General features: G+C 41.8%; 1 protein-coding gene across 1 annotated transcript; it reads right to left on the bottom strand.

The window, feature by feature from the left end:
- Positions 1 to 1,215: 1,215 nt before the first annotated feature.
- LOC135552743 (hypoxia-inducible factor 1-alpha-like) lies at positions 1,216 to 24,960 on the bottom strand. Its single transcript, XM_064984555.1, has 15 exons — positions 24,809 to 24,960; positions 17,776 to 17,963; positions 15,850 to 16,004; positions 14,499 to 14,583; positions 14,270 to 14,385; positions 11,377 to 11,564; positions 8,254 to 8,360; positions 4,869 to 5,016; positions 4,521 to 4,726; positions 4,109 to 4,245; positions 3,916 to 4,008; positions 3,596 to 3,726; positions 2,923 to 3,034; positions 2,669 to 2,792; positions 1,216 to 2,483 (listed from the first exon to the last, which is right to left on the bottom strand). Exons 1-15 carry the CDS (start codon positions 24,838 to 24,840, stop codon positions 2,422 to 2,424), a joined length of 1,884 nt encoding a protein of 627 aa, XP_064840627.1. The 5' UTR covers positions 24,841 to 24,960; the 3' UTR covers positions 1,216 to 2,421.

Raw genomic sequence — 24,960 nt, 5'->3', positions numbered from 1 at the left:
TTGATGTGCCATCCTGGATGAACTGCACTACCTGAGCCACTTGTGTGGATTGTAGACTCCGTCTCATGCTACCACTAGAGTGAAAGCACCACCAGCATTCAAAAGTGACCAAAACATCAGCCAGGAAGCATAGGAACTGAGAAGTGGTCTGTGGTCACCACCTGCAGAACCACTCCTTTATTGGGTGTGTCTTGCTAATTGCCTATAATTTCCACCTGTTGTCTATTCCATTTGCACAACAGCATGTGAAATGTGTCAGTGTTGCTTCCGAAGTGGACAGTTTGATTTCACAGAAGTGTGATTGAGTTGGAGTTACATTGTGTTGTTTAAGTGTTCCCTTTATTTTTTGAGCTATATATTATATAATATATATATAATATATATATAAATTATATATTATATATATATTATATATATAATTATATATATATAATATAATATATAAATTATATATTATATATATATTATATATATAATTATATATATATAATATAATATATAAATTATATATTATATATATATAATATAATATATAATATATAAATTATATATTATATATATATATATAATATATATATATTATATATATAATATATAAATATAATATATATATATTATATATATAATATATAAATATAATATATATTATATAATATATATAATATATAAATATAAAATATATATATATAATATATAAATATAAAATATATATATATATAATATATATAAATATAAAATATAATATAATATATATAAATATAATATATATATAATATATATATATTGTATATATTATATTATATATATATTTATATATTATATATATTATATAATATATATACACACACACACACACACACACACACACACAGCTGGATTGGACCCATCGGACAGGACAATCCTGCTCTAAAGTGCCAGTTACTTTGTAGCTATGGTGAAGTATTATGGGTGTTATGGTCATGGCACACACTTGGAAAATGTTCCACTTCCCCTGAATAAAACAAGGTCAGAAGTGCCCTAATCTCGAGACAGACAAATGTAACATAACAGATTTTAGTTCTGGGTTTCCCGATATCAGTTTGCCCTGATAAAAGGAGCATTATTGAATATCAAGTAAAGCAACAAGATGCAATCCGAAGTCAGGCAGCAACCTAAATATGAATCTACCATTAACACCATAAGATGGCAGTATTTCTTTACATAATAAAACATGAATTTGTCTTATCAGTTTATTCAGTCAATAACACATCTTTGAAAATGAAAGTTATGATAAAAGGCAAATGTCTAAATGGAACTAAAACATTAAGATCTAAATGCAATCTTATAAACATGCAACTAAAATAAATCCTGTGTGTGTTTCAAAACCAATGATCTTTTCTCCTAAACGATAGATTCATAATAAAAGACAACAACAGGGGAGTATTGACAAGATGTTAAGTAATCATTTCTACTTGGTGTGAAATGAATACGCAAAAGGCGTATATCAGATATTTATCCACTGGATTTGCAAAATAGCAACCATATTCCGAAAAGAAATAATTACTGATTAAATGATAAGGTGATCATCTGGCGCCACCTAGAAATACATGATAAAAATAAGGAAAACACTGCGGTTCATACAATAGTAGTCTTATAAGCGAATATAAAAAACATTATTTTAATACATCAAATTGTTCTAAAGTCTAGCATGTAAAGTATATAAAAAAAGACGAGGTAAAAAGATGCCTGAAATAATTTGTCAGTTTGGTTGGAAAGAGATGGCAGTCAAAGAGCCCTTGTATGACAGTCGAGTTTGACCTACAGATTATTTGTTGAGGTAACAACTGCCTGAGTACTGCATCCAATTGGTCAATAGCAATGGCTTGTGTTGATAGTAATTCATTTGATCTTTTCTTATAAAAATGACCCATATATGCCACTGACGATCGTTCTGAGGTATTATTGGGAGATATTATAACCGTTGTGCGTTTGTTACAAAATAATAATTAACCTAAATGTCCTGTACAGACTGTCAGGTCCACATACCGTACTAAACAACAATAGACCAACTGAAGGGTCATCACTGTGTCCTTAAACACCACTTTGTCAGACTTACTGTACGTATGTTTTTTTTTCCTGTTCTGACCTCGGAAGCACCATGGGGTCAAGTGTAGTGTTTAGACTAAAGTCTACAAGTGTTCACAAAAATAGAGGAGAACACTTATCAACCCTGAATGAGAAGGGGGGGGGGGTGAACCTAGTACTGCCACCTACTCTGAGACATGAAAGAGTAGTTCAGAGAGAAAAGAAGGATAACCATAACAGGCTGTTGTTGTGAACATGGGATGGCAAGAGTGAGGAAGTCTCTGAGTTGGAGGTGCTGGTGTCTGGCTCTGATCTCAGCACTCCCCAGCTGGCAGGGGAAGATTGGCAGCTGCTTCCTCAAGTCAGAGAGGAGGTCAGGGGGTCAGGTGGGCGGGACAAGAAGAGGTCCTTCATCAAGGCTGGGGGAGAACATGAGAGAGAAGGGGAAGGGGTGGAGAACTGAGGTGGATTGGTCATCATCACCTATTTCAGTAGATATTAGCTAAGTTGAATTTGGTAGGTACAGTATGACAGGCTTCATGTCTGGCATTTGCATACTAAATATTTGCCCAAGATACAGTAGTACCATGACGTGTGTTTGTACCTGCAGTGTCACATAGTCCCTGGGCTTCACCGAGGATGGGGTCTCTGTCCGTCAGCAGTTGGCTCCGCCTGTGGGGGATTGGCCCCAGCTCCAACTCTGGGTTGTCTACATCCTCCAGGCAGTCCTGAAACAAACAAACCATTTCAACTTAAATAACACATCATTGTGCATGAAGTCATTTTAATGATACCTTGAACAAATGTTATCCACTGTTCCCAACCCCCTCCTCCCACAACCTTAAAGGTCCTCCTCACCAGCAGGGCGTAGCTGAGAAGCAGTTTGTGCTGGATGGGGGACACCAAGTGTCTCGGTCTCTTGTCCTGACTCATCAGCTGGGAGGGCATGTCTTCATCCTGCTCATGACTTCTGTGGAAGTTACAGTTTGGAACGTTCAGCAACACTGTCACTCCAAAACAGCCAACCACCGCCGTCTGTCACTCCAAAACAGCCAACCACCGCCGTCTGTCACTCCAAAACAGCCAACCACCGCCGTCTGTCACTCCAAAACAGCCAACCACCGCCGTCTGTCACTCCAAAACAGCCAACCACCGCCGTCTGTCACTCCAAAACAGCCAACCACCGCCGTCTGTCACTCCAAAACAGCCAACCACCGCCGTCTGTCACTCCAAAACATCCAACCACCGCCGTCTGTCACTCCAAAACATCCAACCACCGCTGTCTGTCACTCCAAAACATCCAACCACCGCCGTCTGTCACTCCAAAACATCCAACCACCACCGTCACTCCAAAACATCCAAACACCACCGTCACTCCAAAACATCCAAACACCACTGTCACTCCAAAACATCCAACCACCACTGTCACTCCAAAACATCCAAACACCACTGTCACTAAATCCAACCGGTCGTCTTGTCTCTCTCACTGGTGTGACCCAGACAGCAGTGGGTCAGTAGAGTAGATGGTTACCGTTTCCTGGTAGCAGTGGGGGGCTCTGGGGAGGGGCTGTCAGGGGTCTCAGGGAGCTGTACGCTGAGCAGGAAATCATCATCCATGGAGATATACGGAGCCAGCATGTCCAGATCAACCACTTCCATGTCCTACCAGCACAGGAGACAGACTGCTCAATCCCAGGTATAGGCTCCCTCTTACTAATGTCCCGCTCTCAAAATAGTTTGAGGTATTGAGGAAAGCACTAGAAATCCAGCTCTGTTGTGTGTGTGGTCTAGCTAGGTAATTGTGTGGCGACCATGTACATCATTATGTGTTCAGCTGTATACTGCATGTACCTCAGGCTGGTTTCTCTTCTGCACGCTCTCATCTGGACAGACAGCAAACAACTTCGCCACCTTGTCCTCTATTGGCAGCTCCTCAATGGGGATCTGACGATGACAGATATATAGTGGACTCCTCATCAGTGAGAACACTAGACTCTAGATACTGTATCTTTACTGACATTTAAGAATCAACTAAAGTTCTTACCAGCGCTGGTGCTGATGAGGTGAGCTTGCTGAATATGGGTGAGAGGAGCGTCCACAGCTCAGGGGTGCACAGTTCCTGAGGGAAATCTGGGGCGGAGTCAGAGCTTGATGGAAGACCGAACGCCGGCTCCGCAAAGTCTGCAGAAACACATGTCAAGGCACAAACATAAAAAGCCCACTCAGCACTCATGACAGTGAATTAATTTGTAGTAAGTAAGCTTCGTCTGAGCCAGAATGGCCCATAGGGCAGGAGGCAGCTTGATCTACTAGTACACTAGTCTATCGTAGGGCCTCAGGCCACAGAATCTTTTGGTATTCCACCGGGGAACAAACTCCCAACCTTCCAATCTCAGGGGAGACACTAACCACACATTACTATAGTACTAAGGTGTGAATTAAAGTTTGAGGATGACCTGTGAGGGGTACGATGGGGTCTCCTGAGACAGGGGCCAGTTGGAGGAGGTCCTCTGGGTTCTCCTTCAGCTGGAGGGAGAGCTCTGCACTGCTGCTGTTGTCACTGTCACACACGGTCTCCTCGGAGGCCTCAGAGACAGGATCACTCTTCAGCCCACAGCCAGTCTGTTCTACTGAGAACACCACATCCGCCTGCTCCACCACACTGAGAGAGAGAGAGAGAGAGAGAGACAAAGACAGACAGACAGTGACAGATGATAAGTATGGAGAAGATGTAGGTTAGGGAGAATGGAAAGGGATGAACATATGTGTCATGAAAAAGTTGATGAGAGGAGATGAGGCATTACCTGAGGATAAAGTTAAGACAGACCACAGCCTCTGGTTGAGAGGTCTTGTTGTTGTAGATGACTGTAGCCTGGGTCTCTGCCCACACGAAGCCCCCACTCTTAGCCAGGAAACGGTATAGACTGGTGCACACCTGGCCTTTGGACAGAACTGAGATGGGGGAGGGGCAGTGGGTAGGACAGGTCAGTGGATGACAATTAGAAATGTACACATATAAATGTACACAGATTACAACATGTGTATACACCCACCGGCACGCACGCACACTTCCAAGTTGACCACTTCACTGTAGCACTCCTAAAAGCTAGTAAAGCGCATGCCCCGCCCACCTCAGGATTCCCCTTTCCAGCCATTACTTCCCTGTTTTTTGTGTGGTATAAAATAAATTTGTAAAATAATTGTTGCTGGGTCGATTTGTTTGAAAAGAAAATCAATGCCCATTCCTTGCTTGTACAATGCAAATTTTACTGTAGATTTATTTGTTTGCGCTAATGTCTGTCATGACCGCTCAAACACATGCTGGTTCGCTTCAAAATGTCAACAGCGATATGAAGATTTTGATCAGAATCTTTTACAACGCCGACACTTGGATGGAGATTAAAATGCACAAAGACAATATTTATACCACAAGACAGAGGAGAAAACATCTTTCTACAGGTGAGTGTTCCTTTATGGGCCAGTTTAAAAAAATGTAATGATTAAATAATTTGAAATGTTCACAAAGTAACTCACCGGCAATGGAAGCCACTCCTGAAAAGGAACAGCCAAATCTCCCAAATACGGGTTTCGATCTTCCACACAATGTAAACTATTTGTGCGTTGGTAATTTATAGAGCACAGCATTTAGATTATAAAACTGGGGGTTATAATTTTCTTAAAAAGATCGTCACCACTTAATGTTGAATATACAAGAGGATTTGACAAAAAAACAACAACCATGAATATGAGTGGAATCTACGGTGAAAGCTTTAGGTTGTCACAAAAGAACATTATATGTCAAAGGTGAAACCTGAATTTCCACAAAACTGATGGATTACATACATGTGTCTTATTATACAATTGTTTCTCATATAATTCAGTCAACATTTGATGGATATTTTTTTTTTTAAATAAAAAAGCTTTGAGTATCTCGCTCCATTACGCAGCTGTTACATTTATCAGAACTCTATGATGATTGTTGCTACTCAAAGCCTCAGTGGTCTGATGATAGACTATGGATGTTTTTCAAAATGCATACTACCATGCCGGTCTAAATCAAAGTATGCGAAACGGAGCACAGAGGGCACTTCTCGAATGCATACTCCCGTTTGAATGTATTTTGAAGCATGCATCGATACAAGCTTCAACGGAAAGTATGCACAGATATATGAATCAACCACGTAAAAGAAATACGCACATTTCTTGAAAATCAATGGCAGCCATTCTTTGAGCTGAAGCAGAGAAAAATAAACTCAGACTTTGGAATTAAATGTTGCCCATTCACATCTCATATGTTGTCAGAATACAATATTATATCTTGAGACATTAATAAATACATGCTGTGTTAATTTAGGGATGTTACCCTGCCTACAATACCCACAGTATTGTGCGTAAATTGCGAGCCCAGAGTAACAGCGTTATTGCATTTTGGTACACCAGAAGTTCAATTCATATCCATTGGAATGCTACGTTTGCCTTGCAGCGTTGCGTTGCAGAGGCAGTTGCAGTGCGTTCTGTGTGGTACATACATTGTATTTATTGAACGTAAGCGTCAAACTGTCTGGTAGACGGCTTGACAGAAATGGTAGCAGAAGGCGAATGTTGAACTTTTGTTGGACACATATCCAGATAATGCTGCTTACTATTTCGCGTAATAAAACTATCGGTTTGATCAAAGCGTAAGTCAATAGGTCTAACTGGCTAGCTAACAATTATTTGTGGCCAACTACCCACGAAGAATTGTTTAACTAGCTGGCTAGCTAGATTATAATGATTCACATTTATTAAACCTTTATTTAACTAGGCAAGTCAGTATAGCTAGCTGATAATTATGAAGTAAAATGTTTGCTTTGTTTATATCTTGTTTGGTCTCCATTGTTGCCATTACCCTGGCTGGAAGAAGGTTCAGTGAATGGGGAGGTATAGTGTGAGGTTATACAGTAGGGGGGAGTGCGAGTGCTTCTTAAATGTAATGTTTTATGTGTTCTCCACACTCTCATCCTCACAAGAACATGCTCAAGAGAGCATGGGAGAATGCACTCAGAGCATGAGATTGTGGAGCATGGTAGTATATGCATATTGAGAAACACCCCTATGCATTCGAGCAGAGCCTAGCAGTAGCTCTGATGTCTTTGTTCATCGCTCTGTTCACACTGATCAGTCTGCTTCCCACATGCACCCAGGAGGAAAGGCTGAACAGTAGCATATCAAGTCTGCCCGACAACAGCTGTCACAACAACACCTCCTCCCCAATACTCACAGTGTCAAGTTACTTATGCATCACTCACAGGCATAACACGTTACAGTGTCACAGACTCCCATAGTACTGTCATTTGTCACATGATAAAGTTACAAAGGAGACTAGGGCTGCAGTCCAAACACGTTATTTTGACCCCCCTCAGCCCTCGTGCTAGTCACTTTCCCTTGGGGGAAATCCCAGTCTAAACCGGATGCAGTTTGGTTGACAGCGTCATGGCATTTTGGTACACCAGAAGTATATTCATTTTCTTGCAGCACTGCGTTGCAGAGACAGTTGCATTACGTTCTGTGTGGTGCAGATGTTGGATTTATTGAACGTAAGCGTCAAACTATCTGGTAGACGGCTTGACAGAAATGGTAGCAGAAGGTGAATGTTGAACATTTGTTGCACACATATCCAGATGATGCTGCTTACTATTTCACACAATAACATTATCGGTGTGATCAAGACGTAACGTTGCCCCCTCAGCACTTGATTTTGCTCAAGGGAGCGAGTGAAGAACTAAATCACTTGTGGGGTTTGATATGACCCACAATTCAATGCCAACTGTAGTCTGGTCATACTTCGGTGGCCGCAAAGTTTCACATTTAATCAAAACTGCTGCATTTTTGGCATGTCAGACAAAATTATGAAGCTAGCTTGCATTAAAAAAAAATATATATACAGATTACATTGATTTTATCATTGGCAAATTGCTTAGTGTCTTAATGAGGACCCTATAAAAAGGAGCTAGCTTCATAAACATGTTTGGGAATTCTGAAATGTATTGGAATAAATGACCAAACTATAAAACTAGCTAGCCAGCTGTAGCTGAGGGTTTAGGGCCGAGGGCTGTCTACTTTGAATTTGGACTGCGGTCTAGTTCATTGAAAACAATGTTTTAGCATGGGCCCTTCCACCTACAATCCACACTGCTCTCAGAGACTCACGGATGTGCAGGCTCTTGGTCACATGATCTGAGTCCAGGGCATGATGGAATTTGTAGGCAGATTTGCCAATCAGATCTTCTGGCTCGTATCCTACTAGCTCTGACACCCTGGCAAGACAGTGGAGACAGAAGGAGGTGTCAGGGATGAGAGGTCAGCTTGGAGTCAACAACCAGAGATGATGTAGTATGGTAGTATTGCAAGAGGGAATGGTATAACATGGTATCTTAATCTGCTGGGGTAAATTAGTTATGAGTTATTGTAATTCTATGAGCCCCGCTGAGAGTGGGCAACAATGGTTATTAACTTTCCCACGGTATGGGGATGACCACCTCCAGCTGTCTGTCTGTGTGTAGTGGGAAATTATTTTATTAAATTATTTCCTGTATTTGATTTGTTAATGATATGTTATAAATATAATTGTATATGTGGAGAGACCCCGAGGGAGACATTCCCCTAGGAGGTGAAACTGGAATTAGCCATGCTAATATCATGTTAATTTTATTTTAATTTCACCTTTATTTATTAACCAGGTAGGCCAGTTGAGAACAAGTTCTCATTTGGAACTGCGACCTGGCCAAGATAAAGCATAGCAATTCAACACATACAACAACACAGAGTTACACATGGAATAAACAAAACATAGTCAATAATGCAGTAGAACAAAAGAAAACAAAAAGTCTATATACAGTGAGTGCAAATGAGGTAAAATAAGAGAGTTAAGGCAATAAATAGGCCATGGTGGTGAAGTAATTTCAATATAGCAATTACACACTGGAATGGTAGATGTGCAGAAGATGAATGTGCAAGTAGAGATACTGGGGTGCAAAGGAGCAAGATAAATAAATAAATACTTGTATGGGGATGAGGTAGATAGATAGCCCATCTGTAAACAGCCCATCTATGTACAGGTGCAGTGATCTGTGAGCTGCTCTGACAGCTGGTGCTTAAAGCTAGTGAGGGAGATATGAGTCTCCAGCTCGTTCCAGTCATTGGCAGCAGAGAACTGGAAGGAAATACGACCAAAGGAGGAATTGGCTTTGGGGGTGACCAGTGAGCTATACCTGCTGGAGCGCGTGCTACGAGTGGGTGCTGCTATGTTAATGACATGTTTGGTTAAGTAGTTTTCTGTTAGTCTATAATTATCTGTTTTAACTGACTACTGATATCTTTTAACTTCTTAAAAACAGACCTTTGACCTGTTTAAGTGCCGATGGTATACTTTCTGGTAATCTGTGCCGACGGTGGCTAAGGCCACTGATTTAGCTGCAGTCTGAGAATATTTAATGACCTTGTTGACAGAACAGTTGTCTGCTGATAGTGTATGAAGGTCCTTATCCAAGGAGTCCAGGCAGACTTTTTCTATGTTGGAGGTCGTCTCCCTGTTGCAACATGTATGAAATCTAATTGATTTATGATTGGCTATATCGGCAACTGCTCCTCTTTTATTCAGGGGTTGGGAACCAAAATCATTTTCCAATCATTCCGTTCTGAACAGAACTCCTATAACATAATAAAGTTCTGAAACGGGTCAAATCCACCCAAAAGTAATGGTTTATTTAGTTCCTTTTAAAAAAAATTTAAACTTGTGAAATCAACATTATTTTACATTCAGCTCATTAATTTACTCCACCAATTAGCGTGGATAGAGAAGTTTGCTACGGAACAGGTGAGCAAGTAGTTTACATGTTGTTTGATTGGGCATACAAGTGCAGGTGCGACTGAAATTTCATGAGTGGTGAGAGAGTGAGAAAAAGGGGTGAACTTTTAGGGGGCTTGAAGTTCTGAACATCATGGCATGACTTGGAATGTGTTTAGGCTATTACTAGCATCAGCACTTCACTGAATTACATCATTATATATATATTTTAAACAAAAAATATTATTAAACGGTTCTCAAGATTTGAAAATAACGGTTCTGTTCCGGAACACTGGAGATTGAACACTTTCGTTGCCGGTTCTGTTTCCGTTCCTCAAAAAATGTTGCCCTTTTACGTTTTTTGGTGCTGTTCCCTGAACCGGTTCCAACCCCAGCTTTTATTCACTTGACAATCCCCTTTACAGTGTGTGTGTGTGTATCAGGGTTTCTGTTCGGAAAATGTGACAGCGGACATTTGACCGGCAACATTTTAATATACCAGATATTTGAGAAATGTACCGGACCAATATGCACTAAGTGCGTAACCTGATTAGGGTGTCTACCCACAGTGCTCAGAGTGACAGAAACCACTTTTAGAATATTGTAACTCGTATTAACAGAACATCCAAGTCGAGGATGCAGCGATGTGCGGTCCTTCTTACTGAATTCTGAATGCAATTAACAGGAAAACTTTTGTTTTGAAATTTGTTTTGAACAGTCATCCAACTCAAAATTCCAACGCGGGCCTCTTGCAAGAGTTCCGACTTTCAAATCTGAAGATCACGGATGTCATGTTTGACCTCGTATTTTCAGAGTTCCCAGGTGAGGCAGCACCTCTTGCGAGGTCTGACAAATTTTCCACTCAAAGGCTCTGTATCTGTATGCAGGTGATAAATAAGATACAACGAATATACTGTACACCTACATAATGAATATACTGTACACACGCACCAATTACATTTCACTAGATTATGCAAATTAACCTATAGACAGATATGCATGCCCAGTCAAACATATTTCCATCTGCAAAAAAATAAAATTAACTTGTTCGAACAAAAGCCTGCTATTACCGGCTAACGGAAACCCTGGGGTGTATGTGAGGGAGGTTTCTGTTGCTGTGTGTGTGTGTACTAGCCTAAAAGTGAGCGTTCGGTCTGGTTTAATCATGGGTGTATTCCTTACGCTGATTCTGTTGCAAAAAAAAATTGCGTCTGGAAGAAGTTGGAAGTGACCCCAGGACTTCCCTCCACTATCAAGCAGGGTTTCCCAAACTCGGTCCTGCCCCACCCCATTCATTTATAGATGGGCAGCTGGAGCCAAATACTTTTCGGATTGGAATGGTAACGTGTGGAAAACATAACATTTAAATCAACTACAACTTCCGTTTAAAAACCCAACATATTTTACATCACGTTGAAGAAATATTTTGCAACAGAACCAGCACAAAATAATACACCCCGTGTGTGTGTGTGTTCGCTCAGCCTCACCTGCCATCGCAGTGTGTGAAGCACAGGTCCATGCTGTGTCGAGTGAGGAACGTGCTTCGGTCCAGGGGGAACTCCACACTAGATGGATGGGGGATGGGCTCACACAGCACTGTCATGAAGCTGCTTGCAGGAGGTGATGAATCCTCGCCACTGCAGCACACACGCATGTGGCCTGTACAGTGCAGCACCTGGGGGCCACAGACTGCAGTAAGATAACAATGGCTATCCATATATACTTACAGGGCACATGAATGGGCATCAGGACCCATGTGAATGTTGTAGAGCAGGGATGGGGGACACAAATCTGAACTCATCATAAGGGGCTGCAGTTGCTCATTTTATTTAGTGTGGGAATTGATACGAGGGTCTTTAAACTAAAAAAGGGGGCCATGTGTAGCCCATCTGTTGTAGCGTCAACTCAGGGCAGACGGACTATGTTAAGCAACATTCACAGTGGGACTTGAAGCAAGACATGCCCTGTGAGAAGAGTGAAAACATTTAAAGGATTCTTCAATAGAAGAGTAAGGCTCCCATCCCAAATGGCACCCTATTCCCTATAAAGTGCACTATAGACCAGAGCTCTGGCGCAGACCAACTAACTGAAAGATGGAGAGGTACTGGAATGACAGTGTTAAATTGGGATGTGGCACCCTTGTAACATGGCCAAGAGTGAGAACACAGACTCACCCCAATAACACACCTCTACTGGAGTCCAGAGCGTAACTGGGTCAAGGCTTTCTGACCATCATGGTCTCTGATGGACCCCTGCCCTGTGTGTCGGTGCACGTGTGTGTGTGTACACTTGTTTTCCTATCTTATCAGTACCCCAACGTCCTAACAACTCACCCATATGTCCTGACAAGGTAGGAAAACAACTTTTTTGAAAAGTCAGGACTTCTTTCATGTCCTGAATTTGTTCACATGCGATTTTAAGCTTAAGGGTTAGATTCAGAGTTTGGGGGTTAAGGTCAGGTTTAGGGGTTAATGTTAGGGGTTAGGAAAAAATATGATTTGTAATGGTCAAAATGTTTACTACACAAAAAGTCCAGAAATGTTAAGAAAATAAAGCTGTGTGTTATCCCCTGGATCAACTTCGATGCTGGACACCGAGCCAAGCAGAAATGAGAGACGCAATAGGGGACACCATCTATGCTACCAATGATGTAGGCAAGCCATAGTCACTCCAATAGGAAAGAACGTAAGGCAGGCTTGATTAAATAGAGAACCAGACTCATAAACCAGAGAGACATGGTTACTTCCCCACGTCTCATCATTAGAATATGATTGGAGAGGGTACAGACAACCCCTGATATCTAGGCCAGCCAGCCAGTCCTGCCAGAGATACCTAACCTTTCAGCTGGATCAAGTGTCCTGGCCTTCATCTCATGTTAATTGACGTTTCTCTAATGTCCTAGCAATGTCACTGGAAACAGCAACTTGGGCTACATATGAATCTCACTGAATGGTGAAAGACGGCCCTAATAGGGTTGGGCGGTGTCTAGATGTTACCGGGGTATTACTGCTAGCGCCCCCTTGTGTGCACTATTTCTCTCCATAGCGGACACAAGCTAAATGTTAACAAACGGACATAAACTAGTGTTCCAGCTCAACCAACGTTCTTTGGCCGTTTTTCAGCCTTGGGTGAATTTTGACTCGTTCTATTGTCCAGCCTAACAGCAGGAATCTTGATCAAGGAGGGGACTCGTCTCTACTGTAAATCTTGCAAGCTAGCAACTTAGCAAACCAAATGTATAGCTGGAGAAAATGTATTTGGCACATCCTAGATAGTCAAATGTATAGTTAGTTATAAGATAATTAGCTAGCAAACAGTTGTGAGTTTCAAGTGTAACTTGATCACCTCTCTGTGGATCGATCAGCACATCACAACGCTTCCATTTGCTCTGTGTGCTCTTTGCAAACCAGTATACCACATGACTGACTCAATCAGCTGCTTGGGGAACGACTTCATAATGAAACAGGCAAAATGAAGAACGCCATCTGCTTCATATATTAACCTAGTGCACAAGTTGACAGCAGGTACAGTGCATTCGGAAAGTATTAAGACCCCTTGACTTTTTGTTATGTTACAGCCTTATTTTAAAATGGATTAAATAAAATTTGTCATCAATCTATACCCCATAATGACAAAGCGAAAACAGATTTTTAGAAATGTTTACATAAATATTCAGACCCTTTGCATTGAGACTCAAAATTGAGCTCAGGTTCATCCTGTTTCCATTGATCATCCTTGAGATGATTCTACAACTTGGAGTCCACCGGTGGTAAATACATTTGATTGGACATGATTTGGAAAGACACAGACCTGTCTATATAAAGGTCTAACAGTTGACAGTGCATGTCAGAGAAAAACTCAAGCCACGAAGTCGAAGGAATTGTCCGTAGTTCTCCGAGACAGGATTATGTAGAGGCACAGATCTGGGGAAGGGTACCAAAAAAAATGACTGCAGCATTGAAGGTCCCCAAGAACACGGTGGCCTCCATAATTCTGAAATCTAAGAAGTTTGGAACCACCAAGAATACCTAGAGCTGACCGTCCGGCCAAAACTGAGAAATCGGGGTCGAAGGACCTTGGTCAGGGAACCTGATGGTCAATCTGACAGAGCTCCAGAGTTTCTGTGTGGAGATGGGAGAACCTTCCATAAGGACAACCATCTCTGCAGCACGCTACTAATCAGGCCTTTATGGTAGAGTGGCCAGACGGAAGCCACTCCTCAGTAAAAGGCACATGACAGCCCGCTTGGAGTTTGCCAAAAGGAACCTAAAGGCTCTCAGACCATGAGAAACACGATTCTGGGTCTGATGAAACCAAGATTGAACTCTTTGGCCTGAATGCCAAGCGTCACATCTGGAGGATTCTTGGGGGCAAACGTACCTTCCAGGTGGCAGACTTTATGTTGACAGTGCGCCCTCTACTAGTCAGAGTGCTCTTCATCCTAAGGAAGAAGTTAATCACTGTGTGTTGCTGCGCTGGTTTCTTCTTGGACACACCTGGGTTGGAGAGATGGTAGAGTTGGAACCTATGTGAGCATGCATGATGAACATAGACACACACACATATGCATGAAGTCACTCACACACACACAAAGGGTGGTTTGACTCACCTGGCCGAGGCGCCAGGAGATCCCGTAGCTCCTCTTGGTCACATGGGTGGACAAAGTCATACACACTCTGACCAAGCAACTCCAGCTAGACAACATAATAACAATATAACCATGTCAATACAATACCACACAGGCCCCTTCCCATGAATTACAGATTCTGAAAAGCTGCAGTGCAGGTTCTCTCAAAATACTAAGTCAGAGAATATCACACCAGGTGTTTTGTAGCTTGTATTTGCTAACTTCTACAAACAGGATGATGTCTGCATTTTCTTGGCAATCCAACCAGACTCTTAGATTTGTTCTGCAGAGTAATCTATGGCACCATTAACTTTTAGCTCCCACTTCACTATTGTGGGATGATTATTTGTAATGACTGTTGATTGTATTATTACATGGCTACACTTACATTAATGATTAAAAAAGAAATTACATACATATATATTTTCCACTTTTCTTAACACATATATATATATATATATATATATATATATATATATATATATATATATATATATATATATATATATATATATATATATATATATATATATATATATATATATATATATAAAAATAATTCTGTAGAATTTGAGGGTTCTCAGAGACAACCTATTCTGAAAGAAGAAAAGGAAGCACGTATATGGAGCTTGGCCCCTTAGTTCCACTGAAGGGACATTAACGCTACAGCATACAATGACATTCTAGACGATTCTGTGCTTCCAATTCTATGGCAACAGTTTGGGGATTTCCTGTTTCAGCATGAAAATGCCCCCGTGCACAAAGCGAGGTCCATACAGAAATGGTTTGCCAAGATTGGTCTGGAATAACTTAACTGGCCTACACAGAGCCCTGACCTCAACCCCATCAAACACCTTCGGGATGAATTGGAATGCTGATTGCGAGCCAGGCCTAATTGCCCAACATCAGTGCCTGAACTCACTAATGCTCTTGTGGCTGAATGGAAGCAAGTCCTTGCAGCAATGTTCTAACATCTAGAGGAAAGTCTTCCCAGAAGAGTAGAGGCTGTTATAGCATCAAAGGGGCGACCAACTCCATATTAATGCCCTTGATTTTAGAATGAGATGTTCGACGAGCAGGAAGTGTATCATGTCTGCATTCTACCTGACTATACTCAATAGAACTTTGTGGATACAGCCTGATTGTAAACACACGGGAACAACGCACAACAGTGGAATTGTAAACGGCTATAGTACTACTATATGCCATTAGGCAGATGCTTTTTATTCAAAAGAGATTTACAACAGTGAGTACATTCATTTTCATATGGATCGCCCCAATGGGAATCGAACCCATGACCCAGACGTTTCCAGGAACATTGGGCTGTATGTACCTGTGGGATGCCCAGGTGTTTGCTGACGCTGTCACCCAGGTAAATCATATCCCCCTCCTCGGTCATCACCAGGATGAAGCCTGCCAGTGCCCGGGGGTAGAACCCGTCCACCGTGTCCTCGTCCCCATCTGTGACGCGCTCCTCACTCGTGTCCCCTGCAATGACATAAAACACACGTCATTAGAAAACACACCCCATGTCATATCAGAACCTGCTTGGCCTGGACTACCACCATTTTGGGAGTTAGTTACTACTTGGAAAGTAATTAAGAAAGTAGGCCTGGCTCTCTCAACCAGTACAGGACATGGACATACAGTGGGGCAAAAAAGTATTTGGTCAGCCACCAATTGTGCAAGTTCTCCCACTTAAAAAGATGAGAGGCCTTTTCATCATAGGTACACTTGACAGACAAAATGAGAAGAAAAAAAGATATCCAGAAAAATCACACTGTAGGATTTTTTTGTGAAATTATGGTGGAAAATAAGTATTTGGTCAATAACAAAAGTTTCTCAATACTTTGTTATATACCCTTTGTTGGCAATGACAGAGGTCAAACATTTTCTGTAAGTCTACACAAGGTTTTCACACACTGTTGCTGGTATTTTGGCCCATTCCTCCATGCAGATCTCCTCTAGAGCAGTGATGTTTTGGGGCTGTTGCTGGGCAACACGGACTTTCAACTCCCTCCAAAGACTTTCTATGGGTTGAGATCTGGAGACTGGCTAGGCCACTCCAGGACCTTGAAATGCTTCTTACGAAGCCACTCCTTCGTTGCCCGGGCGGTGTGTTTGGGATCATTGTCATGCTGAAAGACCCAGCCACGTTTCATCTTCAATGCCCTTGCTGATGGAAGGAGGTTTTCACTCAAAATCCCACGATACATGGCCCCATTCATTCATTCCTTTACACGGATCAGTCGTCCTGTTCCCTTTGCAGAAAAACAGCCCCAAAACATGTTTCCACCCCCATGCTTCGCAGTAGATATGGTGTTCTCTGGATGCAACTCAACATTCTTTGTCCTCCAAACACGACGAGTTGAGTTTTTACCAAAAAGTTAGATTTTGGTTTCATCTGACCAAATGACATTCTCCCAATCTTCTTCTGGATCATCCAAATGCTCTCTAGCAAACTTCAGACGGGTCTGGACATGTACTGGATTAAGCAGGGGGACACGTCTGGCACTGCAGGATGAGTCCCTGGCGGCGTAGTGTGTTACTGATGGTAGGCTTTGTTACTTTGGTCCCAGCTCCCTGCAGGTCATTTATTAGGTCCCCCCGTGTGGTTCTGGGATTTTTGCTCACCGTTCTTGTGATCATTTTGACCCCACGGGGTGAGATCTTGTGTGGAGCCCCAGATCGAGGGAGATTATCAGTGGTCTTGTATGTCTTCCATTTCCTAATAATTGCTCCCACAGTTGATTTCTTCAAACCAAGCTGCTTACCTATTACAGATTCAGTCTTCCCAGCCTAGTGCAGGTCTACAATTTTGTTTCTGGTGTCCTTTGACAGCTCTTTGGTCTTGGCCATAGTGGAGTTTGGAGTGTGACTGTTTGAGGTTGTGGACAGGTGTCTTTTATACTGATAACAAGTTTAAACAGGTGCCATTAATACAGGTAACGAGTGGAGGACAGAGGAGCCTCTTAAAGAACAAGTTACAGGTCTGCGAGAGCCAGAAATTTTGCTTGTTTGTAGGTGACCAAATACTTATTTTCCACCATAATTTGCAAATAAATTCATTAAAAATCCTACAATGTGATTTTCTGGATTTTTTTTCTTTGTCTTCTTTATCTGTCATAGTTGAAGTGTACCTATGATTAAAATTACAGGCCTCTCATCTTTTTAAGTGGGAGAACTTGCACAAGTGGCAGCTGACTAAACCCTAACCCTAACCCTTTTTTGCCCCACTAACTGGCCAATGGGAGCCCACCTGAGCGGAGGTGGTGCATGCGGAGGAAGCTGAGCGTCACCCTCATGATGGCGGCCTTGTCCAGGTCGGCGGAGACTCTGCGGGGGAGGGGCAGGGTGTGGGCCAACTTGTAGAACAGCTCCGTCTCCAGACTCCGCCTGCAGCGCGCCGCATCCCGGGAACGCACCTTCCGCTGATCCGTACTTGACCTAGATAGAGGGAAGAGGGAGAAGAAGAAAAAATGTGAGGAAGTGATAAGATAGAAAGAGAAGTAGAAGAACAGACCAAGGCATACTGAGGAGGTGTTCATTCAGGAAGATAAATCCTTTGAGATTTCTTGACATCCCTGCGCTCACAAATGTAATCGTATTTTCTGATGTGTGAAATTCTAACCAATAAAAGGACTAAAACCCGTTAAAACAGATTTCAATATATTTTTTCTGTGAAGTCAGTCATTGGGTCCACAATGCCAAACTAGATATTGAACATCCACTTCGTATCTACAGTGTAATATCCACTTCCTTCTCAGACACCAAACAAAATTCTAATTTCAAACATTGGTTTAATACTCTTCATTATCAAACTTATCTGACCTTTTTACTCTCGCTATCACACCTTCATAACCCAATAAGCAAATATGGAAATATTCAATCTCACACAAACAGATGGAACCAAATGTATTTCCTAAATTGTTTCCGCTTTGATTCAGCATGTAGGGGCCACCATTTGTAGTGTACGTGTTCACCAAGTCACACTATGTCTGGGAGGGAGAAGGGAAACGATCCTACCTAAACCACAGCCCTCAATCTCCTCTTACCTCCCTCCCCTGATTTCCTCCCTCGCTTCACGGGGACACAGGCAGGCTCTGTTAACTTGTTTATGGCATCTGACCCCAATAGTCTCAAAGAGCTACTGAGATTGTGCCCACTTCTTTCCCCCTGGCTTTTCACAGGAAGTTTAAAACAGATGCGATGTGTATCTAGATGTATGACTGCAGGCTGGGTGAAATGGTTCAGGAATTCTCCCCAATCTGTGTTTATCCAAAGAAAATGTCATTGATTATATAATAACTGTAACAGATCCATACCAGCTGAGGTAATATGAAGTGAGTCATGAGTTTCGTCATTGGCCAGGGTGTGACAGAATGTGCTCGGTTTGATTTGAACATGGTCAGATATGTGTTCTCAAAGAATTAGCCTAAGGGCACATCCACGGCAATGGAATTGCACTGAGATTCAGATTTTTCACATAAAAAGGTATGCTAAACTAAAAACATTGATTTCAAAGTTTAACAAACAACACCATCCACAATAACTACTTTTAACAATTTACACCGAACACACAAAAAAAAAACATTACTGGAAGAACTGTGCAGATGCAACGTTTGGTAACAGAAGTTTGGTAAAATTCTCCCTTTTTATGTGACCAAGTTTTTCAAAATAATTTGCTCCGAATTAAGATTCAAAAGGTGCAGAACTACAGTAAGTGGTAACAGAAATGCGGTAACGGAATTCCATCATGGGTCCCTGATCTGTACCACACAGAAATGCATAATTACGGATGCCATTCTCTTCATGGCGAAGCATACTAAATATGTACACAAAAAAGGTAGAAATGTGCAATATCCTCCTTCACATATTTGGGTATTATTCTACACACTGGCTATTATTTATTTTTAAATTTTACACCTTTTTCTCCCCAATTTCGTGGTATCCAATTGTTGTAGTAGCTACTATCTTGTCTCATCGCTACAACTCCCGTACGGGCTCGGGAGACGAAGGTTGAAAGTCATGCGTCCTCCGATACACAACCCAACCAGCCGTACTGCTTCTTAACACAGCGCGCATTCAACCCAGAAGCCAGCCGCACTAATGTGTCGGAGGGTACACCGTGCACCTGGCAACCTTGGTTAGCGCGCACTGCGCCCAGCCCGCCACAGGAGTCGCTGGTGCGCGATGACACAAGGACATCCCTTCCGACCAAGCCCTCCCTAACCCGGATGACGCTAGGCCAATTGTGCGTCGCCCCATGGACCTCCCGGTCGCGGCCGGTTACGACAGAGCCTGGGCGCGAACCCAGGGACTCTGATGGCACAGCTGGCGCTGCAGTACAGCGCCCTTAACCACTGCGCCACCCGGGAGGCCCACTGGCTATTATTTTAATGCCATCCGCTACCAAACAAATATGGTTGGTCCAGACCGGACAAAATCTTAACCAATCATAGAAGTCTCTGTTTCACAAGTTTGGACATCAAAGTACAGCTCAGTAGAATACAGTACAGGTTGGGACTGATATCTTCGTTCCGCTCAAGCTGCTTTTCATTCCACGCCCGCCCGCTCCCACTGATGTCTAGTCCGACTCCCACCTCCTCCCGCAAGAACTGGTCCTGAACCCGACCACAGTCCCACAAAGTTATTTTAGGTGTATGTGAGGCAGCTTGATGAGCAGTCCTGGTCTTTAGTTTTGAACAGTTTGGGCTACAGATGAGCGGTTTTCTGCATTGTTAAGGTGCAACCAGGGACACAAACCATGCTCCCTTTGTTTCTATAGCAGAGGCTATGCCCAAAGCCATACATAAAGAAATAAATTACTTTGGCTAAGCCTAATCAGACTTTCCTGTGCTAATTGTTTTCAAAGACAAAGTAAAATAATCCAAATGACTCATGATGTGTGCCCCTCAAATGATACATTTGTAACAGCCTAAGCGCACTGGACCTGAAACAAGGATACAGATGCAACCATGTGCCATTTAATGTATCTGACCGACACTTGTGCTCCCAAGTCAAAATTCCATGTGCATCCGTCTACAAATGAGTTTCTTCTTCAAAAAAAAAAAGTTTAATCAAGATTAGGAAAAGTTTCATGGCACACTTAAGAGTTACTCAAGGCACACCAGCGGGCAGCGGAAAACCGGTTAGGAACCACCGGCCCATCATACCTAGGAAGTTAATTTCCATGGAAAAAGAACCATGTGATTCTCCGCCCATGCATATAGCCTACAGCAGGGCTTTCCAACCCTGTTCCTGGAGACCTATTGGAAGGTAGGTTATAGCTCCAACCCTAATCTAGCGCACCTGATCCTAATCAATAGCTGGTTGATAAACTGAATCAGGTTAGTTCCAACTGGGGTTAAATCCTACAGGAGGGTAGCTCTCCAGGAACAGGGTTGGAGAGGCCTGGCCTAGTTATTTAACTGAGAACATTCATGTGCACATTTGATCTTGCACACCAAACACAAAAACAGAGTTGATGTAAGCAACTGAACTTAAAGAATAATTATCCTATGAGAGTTTGTGAATAGTGCGACAGAGGTGCTTTAATACAATCGATTACACACAAAAAATTAAACATAAAGACTCCCGTTCAAAATAATCTGCAGGACTAAAAAATCTGATCATGCCAAAGTTGTCCGTCTGACCACCCGCTCCCAGCATGAAAGAAATGCTACCGAATGGCAATGCTCTCTGTAGGGACCCGTAGGTCCCGTGGGATTCAACGCTCTACAGTACAGCAGGGAACAGAACAGTAGAGTTCAATTCAGTCAAGTGGAGTATAGTTCAGTAAAGTACATTAAAGTTCAGTACATTAGTGTACACAACTCTAATGTACTCTTGTGTGCTGTACTGAACTCTACTCCACTATTCTTCCTTACTGTACAATACTAAACTATACTTTTTATTACTATTACTAAATGTAATTTACTGTACTATACCACACTGTGCACTACTGTAATGTAATGTCCAAACTTGTGAAACATAGACATCTATGATTGGTTCAGATTTGGTCAGGTCCAAATTTTAACCAATCACGGACTTCTAGATTTGGGGCAAATTAAAACCAGTCAGGTCCTTAATTTATCAACCGTGTGTAAATGTCTTCTGGCGTACGTGAAGATTCTAGGATTTTCGTGTGCCACAAATTGGGATTTATCAAACTGTCATGTGCAACATACACGCATGTTTTCATTGATTAATCAGAACCATATTATATTTGTGCTCTTGTGAACGAGCGTTACAACCCCCCCTGAAAAATACAACCCCCCTGAATAATGCACCTTTTATGGTAAGGAAAACACCCTCATTTCCTGTATGATTTGGAAATGTTTGAACTAGGCCATGTTACTTTCTAAAATAAAGCACAATGGCAAATTTGATTACATTTCTGATGAGGTGTGGCCAGAATGTTTTAATATTTTACAGTCACCTTTCCCAAACACACTGGCCACGCATTTTGCACGATTGTTTGAATAATTGAATAACAATCAATTTAAAAGTAAATGCTACAGCCCACACTATACAAAATAACATTTTGTTTGTCAATAGATGATTGTGTTTCCATCTTCTGCCTTGGTATACGCTATGATGTCACACTTGTATCTCACAGCAATACTGCAGCCGGCCCATACTGTCCCATAATGTACTTGTTGCTGTTGAAGTAACAGTTGTTGTGTTGAAGGGGTCAGAGTGCATTGCCTGCAAGGCCCTGACTGCTGATTGGTCAGTTCATTGGAGCCAGATCCTTTTAACTCCTGGGATCTTTATAGCTCAGTGGCTGGTATGCTGGGGTGGGGGAGGGGTATTTGAGTGAGCTGGAGCCTCTCAGCCAGCCTGTTTGTCAGCTTTTTTTACATGATTAAAGAGTGCAAGATATTTTGTGAATCTGTCTTAAAACATAATTGTATTTGTAGGGGTTGAAAAAACAGTCTATCAAAGAATGTCATTTTGGCCATAAAAATACTGTCTTAAGTTACAGGAATTAAAAGATTTTATACAATTTGATATGAGAGATTTTTGACACCTAAAGAACACTTGGGCCTTGTTACAGTTAAACAATTATACAGACAGATTGTTATGAGATATCTGCTCCCTTTTCTGCACACATGTTGACAAGATGTTGGGGAAATCACTGAAGTGGAATATTGACCCACTGAGCTTGCCTTATGAATTTTTCCACTGCTCTATGTTCACTACATACTTCAATTTGAGACTACCATCGTTGAAGTAATTTGTGGTGATGTCAAAAGGAGGGGTATTGTACAAAACAAAGTAATCAGCGATTGGATCATCTCTAACCAGAGTATCAAAGCCAATGACAAATTTACAAAATGCCGCTTTATCCACGTGTGTTCTTGCTCTGGCCCAACCCATCGGTTTCTGGGACCAATCAGAATGGTTAGAATGTTTTTGTGTTCTAGAAATCGTTGGGGAGGTACTCAGATCCAGACTCATTGCGGAGAAGAAACTAATGTCCATGGGTGTGCAAGGAGTGGGTAGCCAGGCAACCACTGAGCATTTCTGAATAGTCTTTTCATGTACAGCTCAATAAAGAAACAAGGCATTTTGTTATATTTCAATGTAATATTGGGATGTAAACTCAAACTTAAATACATTTAAATTTGTATTTGACATGGTATATGTGTATTCAATTGAAGCCCATTCTGTGTGAGATGTATACTTTTGAAAAGGTAAAGATTTGTTTAAGACCACCAAACACTGTGAACCTGTCTAAGCCCTCCGCAGAAACACGATAGAGTCCTATAAAAAGGTGTTTAGTTCAGGGATAGTTCAGTCAAAATGTATATTTGGGTCTAATTATCCTGACATTGAGTTGTGTCTGAAGGCCCATGGTGAATCTACAATCATATATTTATTACTTCTGCCACAGCCAGCATGGCCAAATTTCATGAATGTAAACAACCAAACCGATGTTAACAATGCTGCACTGCAAGCTGAACCCCCCCCCCCCCCCCCCCCCCCCCAAAAAAAAAGATTGTTGTGGATTTGTCACCATGGGCTTTCAGTTCAGACAACTCAAGGTAAATCTACCCAAATATAGATTTTGACTGAAATCGGCCTCTCTTTAACCTTTTGAAAAAGATTTCTCTTCGATATATATATATATAAAAAAAGTTAGCTTCCAAAGGGTTCCAAAACCATAAATTGCAAGCGAGGGGTATCAACATTTAGATAGAGCATTTGGGATCAGACCATTTCCCACACCCGGCATATAAGTAGCCTACATGGAATGACCCAATGCAATGCAACTGGAATCATGATAAGGGCAGGATTGATGATATTGAGGTGTGTGAATTGGGTAGGCTCATTCCTATCCTGAATTATAGTTAATCCCTCAACCAAAACTATGTATCAAAATAAATACTTAAATATGCTCAATGTGTTCTACAACAAATAAAATAAGGTTGTCTAATAGTTGTTGGACTATTTACAAAGCCAATATCTAAATGCAGTGACAAATAGGTGTCATGGCCATTGGGGGGCACAAGCCCCCGCAGTTGTCATGTGTAAAAAAAAATATATATATGCCATAGTTTTTATCAAGTTGGCTTTAGCTAGCCCAGATAGGTTCCTAATCTCCCAACTTCATAACTAGCTACCAAGAAGCCATTTCAGGCTATCAATCAAGTTAGAGTAGGTAGCTTGGCTGACTATCTTAGCTGGCATGTGTAAGGGACATCACGCTGCTTGATTAGCGAGTACCACTTCGGACAATACCTGGAGCGAGCTCAGATCCTCTGCCTTGCTAGCTAGCACAAGTAACCACTCTCCTGAAGTCTTACCAGTCAACGCCACATGAAAAGATAGCTGAAGCCTGAAGTGGGGACCCTTCAGGCTGAGGAGTAAGTTTCACACATCCCCATCAGCTACACATGCCTGTGCGGCAAGGTTGGTAGACTTCAGAAATGCAAGCAATAACTAAATGTACTGAATAAGACTTACATTCCTTACCCAGATGTTTGTCCCTAAATAGCAGGAAAAAGCAGTTCCTCCTCATGGACTTTGTGCCCTCTCAGATTTTGGGGGTACATGACGCCCCTGGGAGACAATACTTGAAAAATGGAATAAGTGAATTGTACTTTAAAAAAAAATGTTTTAAAAATGTGTTAAACATTTTGATATTTCGGATGTGTACATGGGTGCGCATGTCCAAGTTATTTTGGAGTCGACAGACAATAGGCTACGAGAACACTTGGAATACGTCGTCGACGATGTCTAACTGAAAACATAGATGTAGAACTCATTTAAAAATGTCTTACCGTTTTCCAACAGGCTCTTCTTTCGTATCCATATTCAAATCGTAAACGTTAAATCTAACACTTCAGGTTTTGTTTTATTATTGTTTTATTCTATACTGACTGTTCTGTTCTACTCGAGAAAGATCTAACCACAACGCCTCGTACCGCCTGCC

Source organism: Oncorhynchus masou, chromosome 13 (genome assembly GCF_036934945.1).
Source record: "Oncorhynchus masou masou isolate Uvic2021 chromosome 13, UVic_Omas_1.1, whole genome shotgun sequence".
Taxonomy (NCBI): domain Eukaryota; kingdom Metazoa; phylum Chordata; class Actinopteri; order Salmoniformes; family Salmonidae; genus Oncorhynchus; species Oncorhynchus masou.
The sequence above is the reverse complement of the archived record's forward strand: the minus strand, read 5'-3'. Positions and strand labels throughout refer to the sequence as shown.

Coding starts and splice junctions, on each gene's coding strand:
- LOC135552743 (XM_064984555.1), bottom strand. CDS start 24,840: ATGGATACGAAAGAAGAGCCTGTTGGAAAACG. Junction 16,005..17,775: donor CATGCACCACCTCCGCTCAG/GTGGGCTCCCAT, acceptor ATGTCATTGCAG/GGGACACGAGTGAGGAGCGC. Junction 2,793..2,922: donor TTCTCAGCTACGCCCTGCTG/GTGAGGAGGACC, acceptor TGTTTGTTTCAG/GACTGCCTGGAGGATGTAGA.